Below are 12,702 nucleotides of genomic sequence, written 5' to 3'. Positions count from 1 at the left end.
AAAATGGAATATTGATATTGATTTGCTGCTTGAGAGGTTTTTTCAGCAATGAAATAAATGCATTACTCCGGGGAGGTTTTACTCTTGTCGTTAGGAGTTACTTCGTATTTTTATACTACGCTAAAAGTTAGGATTATTTGACTTCAAAGAGGCCTCTTGGGAATAGAAGATTATGCTTTTAGCACAAAATCACCGGTGATTTGGTGGCAGCATGTAGAATCCGTTGTTTTTCCATTTTCTTTTTTACATCTGCTCTTCGATTAGTGTAAAAAAATGATATTGCTTTAAATAAATACTACCAAGAGAAAACACGAATCACAGGAAAATGGATGAGATCTTACAGTTCTACGCGAACAGTGGTTCAGTAGTGGTCGAGATGAGGCGAATGCCACACAGACATCGTTAAACGTGTGTTCCTAAAATTCGATAAATGCCTTAAAAATCTTGATAAATTGTGATACCCAATTTTCAAAATCTCGCAAACAGTCTTGTCTACTGCTATACTAGACCGTATCTATGAAATGAAGAAATGAGTCATCACGACACGTCCAACAAAAATGGGTCAGAGGTAAACAGGCAGGCGATAACAGTGGTTTGGAATTTATTAGGGCCCTCCATGAAAGAAAACATATATGAAACGCATATTCAAATTTGGAATTAATAAGAAATTTTAACGTTTTCGACATATTGGACCGCTGGCGGTTTATCAGGCGTCAAGACATTTTTGCTGCTTTTTTGTGGGACCTGCCGTGATGACTTATTTCTTCATTTCATAGACGTAGTATAATTCATATAATTTTTTTCTAAGGAACTTTCGTTAAGGATTTGTTCGGATTGACATATATCCACCTTCACCTTGAAAATTTCCTATGTGGTCTCTTTGGGAAAGGTTCAACAATTAAAAACAGGATTGTAATCCAATATGATAATGAAAATTCCGATACTTTGGACGGAATTTTAGGGGGAAACCCTTTAGGTGTGCTCGGGTTAGATTAAGACAATCTATAGCTATAATTTAATGTTAGATGACGTTAATAATTTTTAGATAATTGTGAGGGCACCCGTGGACGTCGAAACGGCAACAATTCAGAATTGTCCTTATTACAGTAATACTAAAAAACAATATTTTTGACCTGAACAAGGGTTGACCTTTAGTCTCAACTTACAACACCGTAATAAAACTACTTACTAACATTCGACTTTTATCAAGAAATTAGATTTCTCAAGGTCTGAGATTGTTCTTAACACTTTTCTCTTATAACTGACTACTCCGAGCAGAAAAAGAATTGTAAACATTTTTATAAGAACTTAATTATCTCGAAAACCGCTAATAACTTTATCAATTTCTTAGCAGTGACGGCCGCAATGTGGTATTGTCGGGACAGAAAGAAAAGCAATTTTCGTTGAGAATTGTGCCCTTGAGTGTCACTTATCCAGTCAGAAACTTGAAATATTACCTTAAGACCGCGACCGGTAAATATTTTGTCGCCAATACGAGGAATTTTTACGCAAGCCGCACATAATAATGCACTAAGTTATGCATTGTGATTACTTTAATAACTGTTGTGGGAGTTTTTCTTATGCTAAACGAAATTTATCGATCTGGCAAGACAATCGGACAGCGGAAACTTGATTTCGATTAGCACTTTTGACAGGCACAATGCTAAGTATTCGAGCAGAAAGCGGTGATAAAATTGAAATTTGAATACAAAACCCCTTCATATAGAAAGAGAAGAAAACCATCTGGCATCTTTCCTTAAATCTAAAGGGGAAACAGTGGCGTGAGACGGGCAATAAATCTATAAAAATAGAAAAAGCCGAAACGGTGCGAAATTCATCTTTTTTATCTGCTTTTCGGAAAAGAGAGGCGGTAGCTCTTCCAGATAACTGGATACAGCTGACACAATATAAATTTTGCACAACGACTCGCTGCCGAGGGACTTTCCAGCGAACAATGCCTTAGGAATGCGTGGAAATTGGAAATGGAGTTTTTGCATTTCTAATGCCCCCCGTGACCGCTGTCTCATATTTAAATTTCGTCTGTTTCCGGCCGGTAGAAGTGCGCTCAGGGATGATAAAAATGCAGACAGTTTCTTTGAGAAGTTGGTGATAAGTGTTCAGTTTTCAAATTTAGTAGTTTTGCAGTGAATTAAAACCAACTTGGATTAGAGTGTTTTAGAAATCGAAATGAGAAGAAAAGGTCTGCCCATTTTCCCATATTTCTGGTCTCGAAACCCCTTTAAGCCTACCCCTGATATTTTGAAAATGATCAGCTACAATATACACGGCGTACAGTCGACATAAGAAATGCAATTATATGCAAGATTATTGGTGTGTCAATCCAGAAGATGATATACGAGGAATCTCGGCGCGGCTCTCCTAACATTGTTGAGTATAAATTACAGGGGTAAAGAAAAGTTTGCAAAGTTAAACCCGAGCTTCAATCCGACCGATCCCTTCCTGTTATACGAACGGCCGATCGCATAAATATGAGTATAAATAATGTAAATAAATTTACATTGCTAATCGGCGAGGTCGGATAACAGTAGAGCCCACTCGGTCGATTATTACCGCATTAAAATTGGCCACCGCACTAAATAATGCATGAAAAATATACAAATAATTCTTCAGCCGTAATTAATTTTCATATTTATTTATTACCCTGATGTCCGAAATTCATTTCGATAAATAAATAAATAAATAAGCAATTATCGCTACGGAAATTGAAAACCATTTTTAAGCGGTATATGATCGATAAAAAATAATTGGAAAAAACCTAAAAATAATATCAAATTATCGGTTGAGTTACGCTTATTAATTATTAATAATTATAATCATTTATACGGGTATTTGCAAAGTTAATGCCCTCTAAAAAGCCTTAATCCGAGTTCTCTTGACGTTTTAATCTCCTCTGTCGTCCTCTTCACTGCTAATGTTCCCATCACGAATGAAACCGCTTTTTTCCACTTGACAAAATTATTAATGGCTTTTCCAGATATTATTCAGACACAATTGAATAAACAAATAACGCAGTTAATAACAATTATTATTAAACCGCATCGGACAGATTAGAACTTTAACACTGTTTGACAGCATAAATCCCTTTTTTTGTAAACATACCTGCAAATTGATTAACGTGCGTTCGTTTGACAACTGCAAAATTCCCTTTTTGCCCTTTTCAAATGGAAATAAACGCAGACAGGGGTTTTATGCGGAAAATAATTGTTTAATTACTCCGTCGTTGCAAATTTATTCGCTGGAAAATTTGAACGATCGATTGCGGTCGCCGCACTAATAACATTATCAGAACAAACTTTGCGAATAAACACCCAAATGGGGAGTTTGTCCACGCGCGGTTTCCTTGTTTGTTTTATGAAAATGCACGTTCATTTGAACATCCCCTGTCCGAAGTGTTTCGGTTCGATCGAGGTGTCCAATTTGCATTTTAGGAGTGTGGGAAGAATAATTGGGTTCTAGAATTTACAATGCTGTTCGACAAAATGGTGAATGCACATCAAAAATTTACTAACATCAAATTCAAGTTTTAGTGTGCATTCAGGCAGCAAATATTCAAATGAAACCTGCATTGATTTTGTTTTAACTGCGGAACATTTTAAAATTACTGATAATATAGATATACTAGTATATTGTTCAACGAGTTACAAAAATAACATTTTCTCTCATTAAGAGAACAGGTTAGTTCCGGTTCGGAACCGACGAGGTAAAGCCCGGTTTGGTAATTTTCTCCAAGTACGGAAACTGATTTTCAGCAAGTTAAACACTTTTTTTACGACCATATATGTATAATGGTGAAACGGTTGGGTCGTTAAACAATTTAATTATTATTTAAATCGCAAACCACACTCGTACATGCTGTGTTTCGGCAATATACGATTTTATTATAGGTAGCCAAGAATACACAAAATAGTCAATAGTCAACTTCTAATAACATTCCCATGAATAGCGGCAGGCTGCGTTCACGCGTCACTCTCAATTTTGGGTCAATAATGGGATATTCTCACTTTAGGGATGAAAAAAATGTTTGCGGTTAGAGTATAGTATAATGAAAGTTTTTTTAAAGAATTAATTCGCCATCGAAATATACCTCCTAGCTAATTTTAGCTATCGTACTCCGCTGTTCTGATCTCAAGTGCGTTTATCATTAAATTTTCTTTTTTTGTGGTGCTTAATGTCTGTTGCCAGTTAATAAAGATACATTTTCATTACTTGCCACCTTTGCACCGTTTCCCCTGCAGTGACAATAAGTTTTCTCGAAAATGCAGGATTTATGTCAATAAATAGATAGATTTCTTGATGCAATAATGCTATTTTGTAAATATTGCAGGTTGAAAAATTCCATTTCTTGTAATAGTGTAGTGCTCTCAGATGTTTTATACATATAATTTCTTATACAGTGTGGTGACGATTTGGACGTGTCACTATTGGGATCTCGAAAAGTAGAACAGATAGAGAAACGGTTAAATTAAAGAAAAGTTGCGCATTTTACGGCCCTCTCACATGAGTTTTTTAAAAAAGCAAAATATCCTGTCATTTTTGAAATATCTGAAAAAAACTGAAAATCATTGGTTTTATTTTTTCTTATTTTCTTTGCTATTATAAGGAGTAGAAATATTAATTTTGGTATACATACTTAATTCGATGATAGGAATAAATTAACATTAGAATAAAGACGGTACATGTTATAATTTTGAAGATACGGCATCCAACTTTCGTTTTTCTTATGGACGTCATACTTTATTTTTAAACTGTCAATTATTCCTCTCATCGAACTAAGTATGTATACGAAAATTCATATTTTTACTCCTTATAATAGCAAAGAAAATAATAAAAAACAAAATCGACGATTTTTAGTTTTTTCAGATATTTAAAAAATGACAGGATTTTTGCTTTTTTAAAAAACTCATGTAAGAGGTTCCTAAAATGTGCAACGTTTCTCTAATTTAACCGGTTCTCTATCTGTTCTACTTTTCGAGATACCAATAGTGACACATCGAAATCATCACCACCCTGTATATGTATACAAGGACATTATTTAAATTCCATGAAGAAGATTAACGGCTTATGCGATCTCAAATCGGCTACACAGCATAAATAACATATTGGACCCGATTCTTCAAGAAGATGCGAGAGGGAGACCCATTGCCAAGCCCATTTGAGGGCATAAAAGCGCCCATTGCTTTTCTGTCTCATAAATTTACTGACCAAAGTATGACGACTGCGTGTGATGACCCTATGGCATACTCACACGTGATTCCAAATTTTCTTTGGCAGTCGGTTAATAATTACCACAATAAAATTAGTTACCGCACTAAATCATGCTTAAAAAATAAATTACATTTTGCACTCCTTTTTGAACTGCTCGGTTAGCACTTCAGTGAAGTCTTGGTCCACTTCATACTGAGCGCGCTTTCAGGCCTTCGAAGCGCCTCCCATCAGCTACTCAGCGTAAATAGTGGGTCCGATTCTTCAAGAACACGTGAGAGTTAAACACATTGCGTAGCCGATTCGAGGCCCTTCGAGGGCTTGAAAGCATCTATTGTCTCTCCTGTCTTCTAAATTTGTTGACATAAACGTGACGACTACGTGGGATGATCCTCTGCCAGACAGACTTACACGTGATTCCAAGGTTTCTTTCTTGTAAAGGAAAATTCACGTTTTTGCACTTTGGATGTGGATCCTGAGTGGCTCATTCATTCATTCACCGTGGTTATATATTGAATATTGAATATAAAACGGTGTTTCACCACCAAGAACAGCATTAACTTGTAAATTGTAATATTCAGGTAGTGGAATAAATCTAAATGTCATGTCAAAATTTGAACTAAATATCTCAGAAACCATTTGAATTCTAGACAATCGCATGTAGAAAACTGTCTACATTTGCAAGTCAAATTTTGTTACAGATCTGTAGCAAGAATTTATGGGTGAAGTGTGACACATCAGGTGGAGACCACCCTGTGTAATCTTAACAATAAATTTAGATTAAACAAGCTCAAGTTCAATTAACATAATGAAATATAACGTAATCCATAAAACTTAGTAATACATATTCTAATTACTTTTCCTGATCAAATTGCAAGGTAATCAGCTAGTTGACATACCCCCTGGGTATTTTCTGAAGAAAAACTTGAATTCTTATTTATTCACATACTTAGTTAGCGATCCCATTAATATAAGTAATAATTTCGCTTGCTGGTGTAGGTTCCTGTTTTCTAAAAAATGAAACTGCACGTGCATATTAAGTGGTTTAAATGATCCTCGATCGATTACCAGCGCTTTAATAATTATTATTGCTAGTTTGCAAACTTCCTGCCACCGCAGCAGGAAATTACTCGTTAGTATAGTCATTTTTCAATGGTTCCATAAAAACTCGAGAATCTGGCAGAATTCCCATTCCCAATCATTTATTTACGTGTCATTTGAACCTAAACACCGCGAGTCTCGAGTAATTTGTTTCTCCTTTGGATGGGAAGACAACTTCTTCGATATTTCCTGCAACGCCTGATTTATGGCCCGTCAAGAATTTTCATATTTTCATTGTTCATTTTTACGGATTTTAATTGGGCGGTAACAAGCTGCCTGCCTTTGGGCTATATTGTTACAGAGAGAACTGCCCTCGCAGACGATAAATGGACTTATTTGTCTTAATATTTTGCAGCAACATCCTTTTTCAAACGTTGTAATTTTTAGAAATTTATTCAGTTCTGCCATGCTGCAGTCAGGGAAATATTCACCATTATGTTATAAGAAAACTGAGTCGTAAAAATGAGTAATAAGGCAACACGAATAGGCAGTGTTTTTCAAACCACAATTATAATAATCCCACCAATTACTGGACTTATAGTTCAAATAATAGCGCTCGACATGGAAGCATGGAGAAAATAGCAGTTTTAAAGCTTTCCCTATTCCTTTGAAACGGTTCTCCTTATAATATCTCTAGTTCTGGAAGATCTCAAATAGTCCGTTTCGCGAAGATATGAAGAGCTCTGTTAAGCTCTCTGATAATCTTAACAGGAACTCAAACCGACCAAAATGATAATTTTACCCGCATGTGTTTGGGATTCTGGTACAGGAACAATTTATTCCAATCAATAAATTAGCAATTAGTAGAAGTGTAATTATGGGGGGCATTTGCATTGCTTTGCTTCGCTGGAGACGTATTTACATTTAATTAAATTTGTGCCTATGCCTATTAGAATGACGATTTCCTATTCTGATCCACCGTGTGCATCTTGCGATCAAATCAATAAAAATAACAAGCAGGAAAGGGTTTAATCAAATTTTCAAATAATAAATTAACAAAAGGAAGCGGGACGACAGACGACTTACCAATTAATTTGTATCTTTCGGCGTCCCAAGGAGGAGGCTCCCGCGTCGCGGCGTCGAATTCGTAGTACAACAGGCTGAACGTTTCTTTGCATGACAGCGCGTTTCCTGAAAATAAAGTTAAGGTCTTAATTTACGGCGAAAACACTTTTAGGTTTCGACATTTCATAAACATGGTGAGGTTTGAGTTTTAATGAGGATCGAAGATGAAAATAACAAAGACATCAGTCAACTAAAGCAAAGACAAATCATAGTTAGACCTCGAGTGCTAATGGAGGATTGTCGGAGCACCGACATCTTTTAATTGAATCGGGTTAATTGAAAATTTAAGGGAAGAAAAACGTGAATCGGGTTAGTGGCACCACAGTTTTTCATCTTTGTAGGCTGAACTTTAGGAAAGGTATGAGAGGAAAGGGCAAATCAGAATTGATTTCAAGAAATTCCAGTGACTCGAGGAGTCTTCAATGTAGCCAGAACTAACTTGAAACTTAAATCAAAATAATCCCAAATAGCGAACACTCCTTAGGATTTCAGGGCCACTCTTTGGTGTAGCAAAAGAATAATCACATGAGACAGATGCTAATAGTCACTGACTGTTTCGCTAACGTATAGAAAATTAGACTGAACAAAAACCAGAATTTTCTCGTCTGCTTTATCATTCAATTTTCAAAAGCCTTCCTACATCAATATCCTGCAGTTTGACTCTCACATGCTGCTTCGTTGGGCCGCTTCAAGCTTTTGACCACTCTCTTCCTATTAAGTTCATTCCTGTCTGTCTCCGAGCGACATTTTTATGTCTGCTGTCTCTGTATTTAGCCTAGAGAAATGCATCTAAACACAAAGCATGTTCTGCCAACATCTCAGCAGTCCTTTCGAACTTTCGTCTTTCATGATTTGCATACATTGACTCTATTCGGTGATTTTATCGCACGGAACTTCGGAATCCTGCGCTGAAACAATCAACCTTTTTTTCCCGAAAGTCAAAATACCAATGAAAGGGAGGATCCTCACGGAAGATCATATAAGATCATGTATAGAGATCTATCTAATGGAAGTATCCCCGTAGACTCACGCTTGTCGACTGATAAAAAGTACTAAAACGTGTATGTACTGACTTGATAAAATAGGCTCATGCGGGTCTGCTCGTTGAATTTAAAAACCTGATTTTATGCTAAAAATTGCAAGTCATAGGAACTGACCCTTGTTTTGATCCCTCAGTCTGGCACACATACTCATCCTATTCATGGCAGGAATCAATTTAAGGCGGATCATCGTTACCGCCGTTATGGAAATTCGTTATAGCTTGAAAAACAAATAATGGAGAGGTCGATTAAAAAGCTAATTTGAAAAAATCAATCAGCCGGGTTTGTGTTCTCTGGCGAGTGAATTATCATTATACAGCCGGCCCGTAAAAACAGTGGAGAACTGGAATGATTATTAGTCCGCCTCGGAGAAATTTACTATAATCGATGCGCCTGGATCGTTAGGATATCGGGTTTAGAGAGCAAAAAGACAATCGACTTATCGCTAGTTAAATAAAAATGGATTTTGAGAATAATCAAGGAATGAGGTCGCAATTGAGTTTATATCGTCTCCTTCGTTTCCTTGAGGGTATAAATTCTGAGACCGTTTGAATAGTAAGCAGTTTATTAAAATATTAATGATCACCATATATACTTTGCCTGGTGGAGGTATACATAATGCAATGAGGTACGTGGTAATAAATACGCAAGGTATGCAAAACAGTTAAGGCGATTTTTCGCTTAAACCTTATATCCAGCACATGTGTAGAATATCGCAAAAATAATCTCCTAGCTGTATATTTTGCGCTTATAAGCACATGTCCCTGCCCAGAGCCGTTTGAGAGATTATTATCGAGTTACACATTAAAAGCAAATAAGCAGTTTGCGAAAACGACAATCAACTTAAACAGGAACTAATGTGTCTGAACTGCAATTTATTCCTTGCGAAACCAGCCCCTCGTACGATTGGATGCAATTAAATCCGAACTTCTATTAATATTACATTATTAGTTTTGAATCCTCCTGAACGATTAAAACAAACTTCGGGCTTTGGAGCATCAGTTATTCGAGTAGTTTCCCAGGGAGTTTTCAACTAATATCGTTAGAGAAAGGCACGTTTAAAAGCCAATTTTACGAGAGAGGAGAAGCTGATTTAGGTTATCAGGAACACAATCAGACAGAACCTGTGAAGTACGAATTAGAGTCAATGATTATACATGAACTAAATTTTATATCAATGTATCAAGAATGGTTCTGAATATCTTTTTGGAAGATTTAATAAGCGTCGCAATCAGTTTAGGTCTCTGTCGATCCGGATTTCTAAAAAAAAAATATTCATCCAAACTAGTTCAGGTTTCTCAGGGCTCTTCATTCATGTCTGCTCATGTTGTTCAGAACGCTTCGGGGTTCTTGCTAAGGTCACACACATGAACTATAGGAATTTAATTTTGATGAATCGGGTTCCTCTCGCCGATCACTTTCATCAAAGAACGTCGCTCTCTTTATCATGCCATTCAAGCGAGTCTGGGTTATTCGGGTCGCTTTGGTTTACTAAAATCTTTTCAAGTGTTAGATAGTAATTGGTGATTGTTAAAAAAAAAATTGAAGTAGGCGGTGAAATATTAGAGACATTTCTTGGATAAATTCATGTGTTATCAGCTGTGAGTTAGTGTAAATAGCTTATGGTTCAGTCAACGTCCTACGTTTACAGTTCACCTTCTTCTACGAGGTATTTTTTTAATGATTCTTATGGAATACAGTTTTTGCACGTCGAAGACTAAAGTAGCGACGTTTTTCCCTATGAAGTAAGTTTAACGTGGACTATTTGCTCACGAGCAAGTAAAAAAAATTACTCCCTCTGATATAATCATGCCCTCATAAAACCTAATAAAAAACTAACAAACAAAAACGCTTTTGCACATTTCTCAACTATATTTGACGTTATTGCTAAGTTTATTTGGATGAATTACAAGCAAAATAGAGATATGACAAGATTTAGCTCCAATGTCAGCTCCGAACGTCGGCCATGCATTCGTAGCACAGCTCGACAGCCCAATTTATATCCATAAAGTTGGATTTGGCGTTGTATTGCTTATCTAAACATAACAATATAACCCCTCGTTTCATGTTTGACATCCCTTCCAAAACCAAAACATGACCACGTGCCCTCAGCGACTGATTTCATTGGGCCACGATCCCATGCTACTGTTTTGCTACAGGCGCCAACGTCAAAAAGACAGAATTGGTTTATCTTTGATGGCGGCCCACCGGTGACTCAGCTGGAACTTCTCATCCTACGGCGTATGTACATAAATGGCCGAATGTATTTATAGATATTTATTGTTCAGTGTCAAAGTCAATGCCAAATCTGAATACAACGTCGAGTTTATAAATCTGGCTAAAGATTATTAATGTTAATGTTGAAAGTATAGCAGATGTTCGCCTCAGAGTATACCCAGACATTTCACCGTCTGGTGTTACTTAAGTACTGCGCCGGAGAGAGTAAACTTTTCATTTATTGCTGGAGAATTACTCAAAGCTCTCTCTGTGACCAGAAAAGTCTAGGGACCCTCTCTTGAGCGCAAGAGCCTCATCCACGCTGCGAGCAAGGAGGTGTCCTGGCTTTCTTGGAGGAGTCTAGAACTAATCGTCTCCCTTTCAAGTGGCGATCGTTCATCTTCTCTAAGAGTATTCTTATGGAAAGGAATGATGAATTTCCCTGCTATGGGTTAAAAAATGGCTGCGAGATCACGAACAAGTTTTGTATTTTCTTTACATTTGACATTAAAATACACTTTTCTCCGGCTGAAGCGTTTAAATTCTTAACCTCTTGCCATTAAGCATTAAATTTCCATATGAACAACCTCACTAAACATTCTATGTTAATATGCATTTGAGCAATATGACTAATGTATTACGACTTGATCAGTGACATGTGCCTTTGATCCTTATTCAAAAAAAGAACTCTTACCTGGAAACAAACTGCAATCCCTAATAGTAAACTTAATTTCGATGTATATCCTATTAGCTTCCCCCCTATCAATGAACGGAGTCCACAGCCAATTGTTGGCATTGTTATATGCCACATCACAGACAACGTACGACCTCCAGTTAATGCCCTTTTGGAAATTGGTGAAAGACTCCTCCACCCACTGAAACAAAGAAAAATCTCACATTAATATGGAATATCGGTCAGCCACAGTAACGTGTTTCTGCTTTGACGTCAGCAAATAAGAATGCATCAATTTAGCATACGTATTCTGAGATTTCCCTTGACACTTTTGCCGAGCCCCTTGTGTATATTTTCCCCGCTCGTTGTCCCAATAAAACAATACGTCGTCTTTAACATAACAAAGGCGCCGGGGAACAATATTTGAATTCGGGATTAGCCCAATTTAAGTTTTCGCCTTTTCCCTAGTCTTCGGCCCTTTTTGCCGCACCAGTGGCATTAGGCAGGACTCCTCTATGCAGGAGAAAGAATACGTATAGACGGGAATTTTCCCCGAGTCAACAGAATTTTTCTTCTGCACTTCCGGGGTGGAATCCTTGTCTTATGTAAATTTGCATATTGTTTTTTTTTTTTCGGTAAGAAAGATATAGAAGGACATTTTATCGCTTAACAACCTCATTACGTAACAAAAACAATCAATTCCTACTTTAATCTGCAAGAACAATAGCCGCAGAAGACGGCGGGCGGCCCTCTTTCCTCCAATCCGGCTCCCCCTCGGCATATTGTTCCAGGCCGGAATTAAAGAGAAATAATTCAAAACAATATCCTAATTTCATTTAACGTATCCTGGGGGCGTACTACCAAATTAAAGCCGGATTGTCCCCGCAGACAAAGCTTTGTAGAGATTTCCAATTAAGATTTCTAAATTTTCTAAAAATATTATTCCTCTTTGCGCTCCTGTTCAGGACCTTCCGATTGGCAGTTGAGGAACTGGGAGGAGGGTGGACAGTTTAATTGGGGAGAAAAGGTGAGACTACTGATTTGAGAGGAGGAGGGAAATTGAACAAAATTTGTTGTTCAATTCGAGGTCCTTAAAACTGTACGTAATTAAAAAGCTGATGGAAGGAACTTTCCTGGATACATTTTCATCCCCCAACAACAAGACGTCCGTTATTTTTGCTGTCTGCCAAATACAGCTTTTCATTGCAGTATTAAATAATATTAATTTTAGAAACCTTCACTCGGATTTCAGAAATATCACTTGTAACTCAGAAAAACATCATCTGTACTTCAGAATATTAATTATCGCACATTATGCTTTGGAACTTTCTTCCAGGACCTCGATGATGTGGTCTGAATGTTAAATACGGTTTTGGAATTTTC

General features: G+C 37.0%; 1 protein-coding gene across 8 annotated transcripts in view; it reads right to left on the bottom strand.

The window, feature by feature from the left end:
* Window positions 1-12,702, bottom strand: part of Eph (Eph receptor tyrosine kinase) — a 137,920-nt gene that overhangs the window by 16,568 nt on the left and 108,650 nt on the right. For all 8 annotated transcript variants that reach the window (XM_066399767.1, XM_066399765.1, XM_066399766.1 and 5 more), the window contains exons 4-5: window positions 11,341-11,521; window positions 7,351-7,455 (exon numbers count right to left, since the gene is read on the bottom strand). In XM_066399767.1, the coding sequence (XP_066255864.1) occupies window positions 7,351-7,455; window positions 11,341-11,521 (286 nt within the window). The remainder of the gene's footprint in view (window positions 1-7,350; window positions 7,456-11,340; window positions 11,522-12,702) is intronic.

This window comes from Euwallacea similis, chromosome 19 (assembly GCF_039881205.1).
Source record: "Euwallacea similis isolate ESF13 chromosome 19, ESF131.1, whole genome shotgun sequence".
In the NCBI taxonomy this organism is placed as follows: domain Eukaryota; kingdom Metazoa; phylum Arthropoda; class Insecta; order Coleoptera; family Curculionidae; genus Euwallacea; species Euwallacea similis.
Note: the sequence above shows the minus strand (reverse complement) of the source record. Positions and strands in the feature narration are given on the sequence as shown.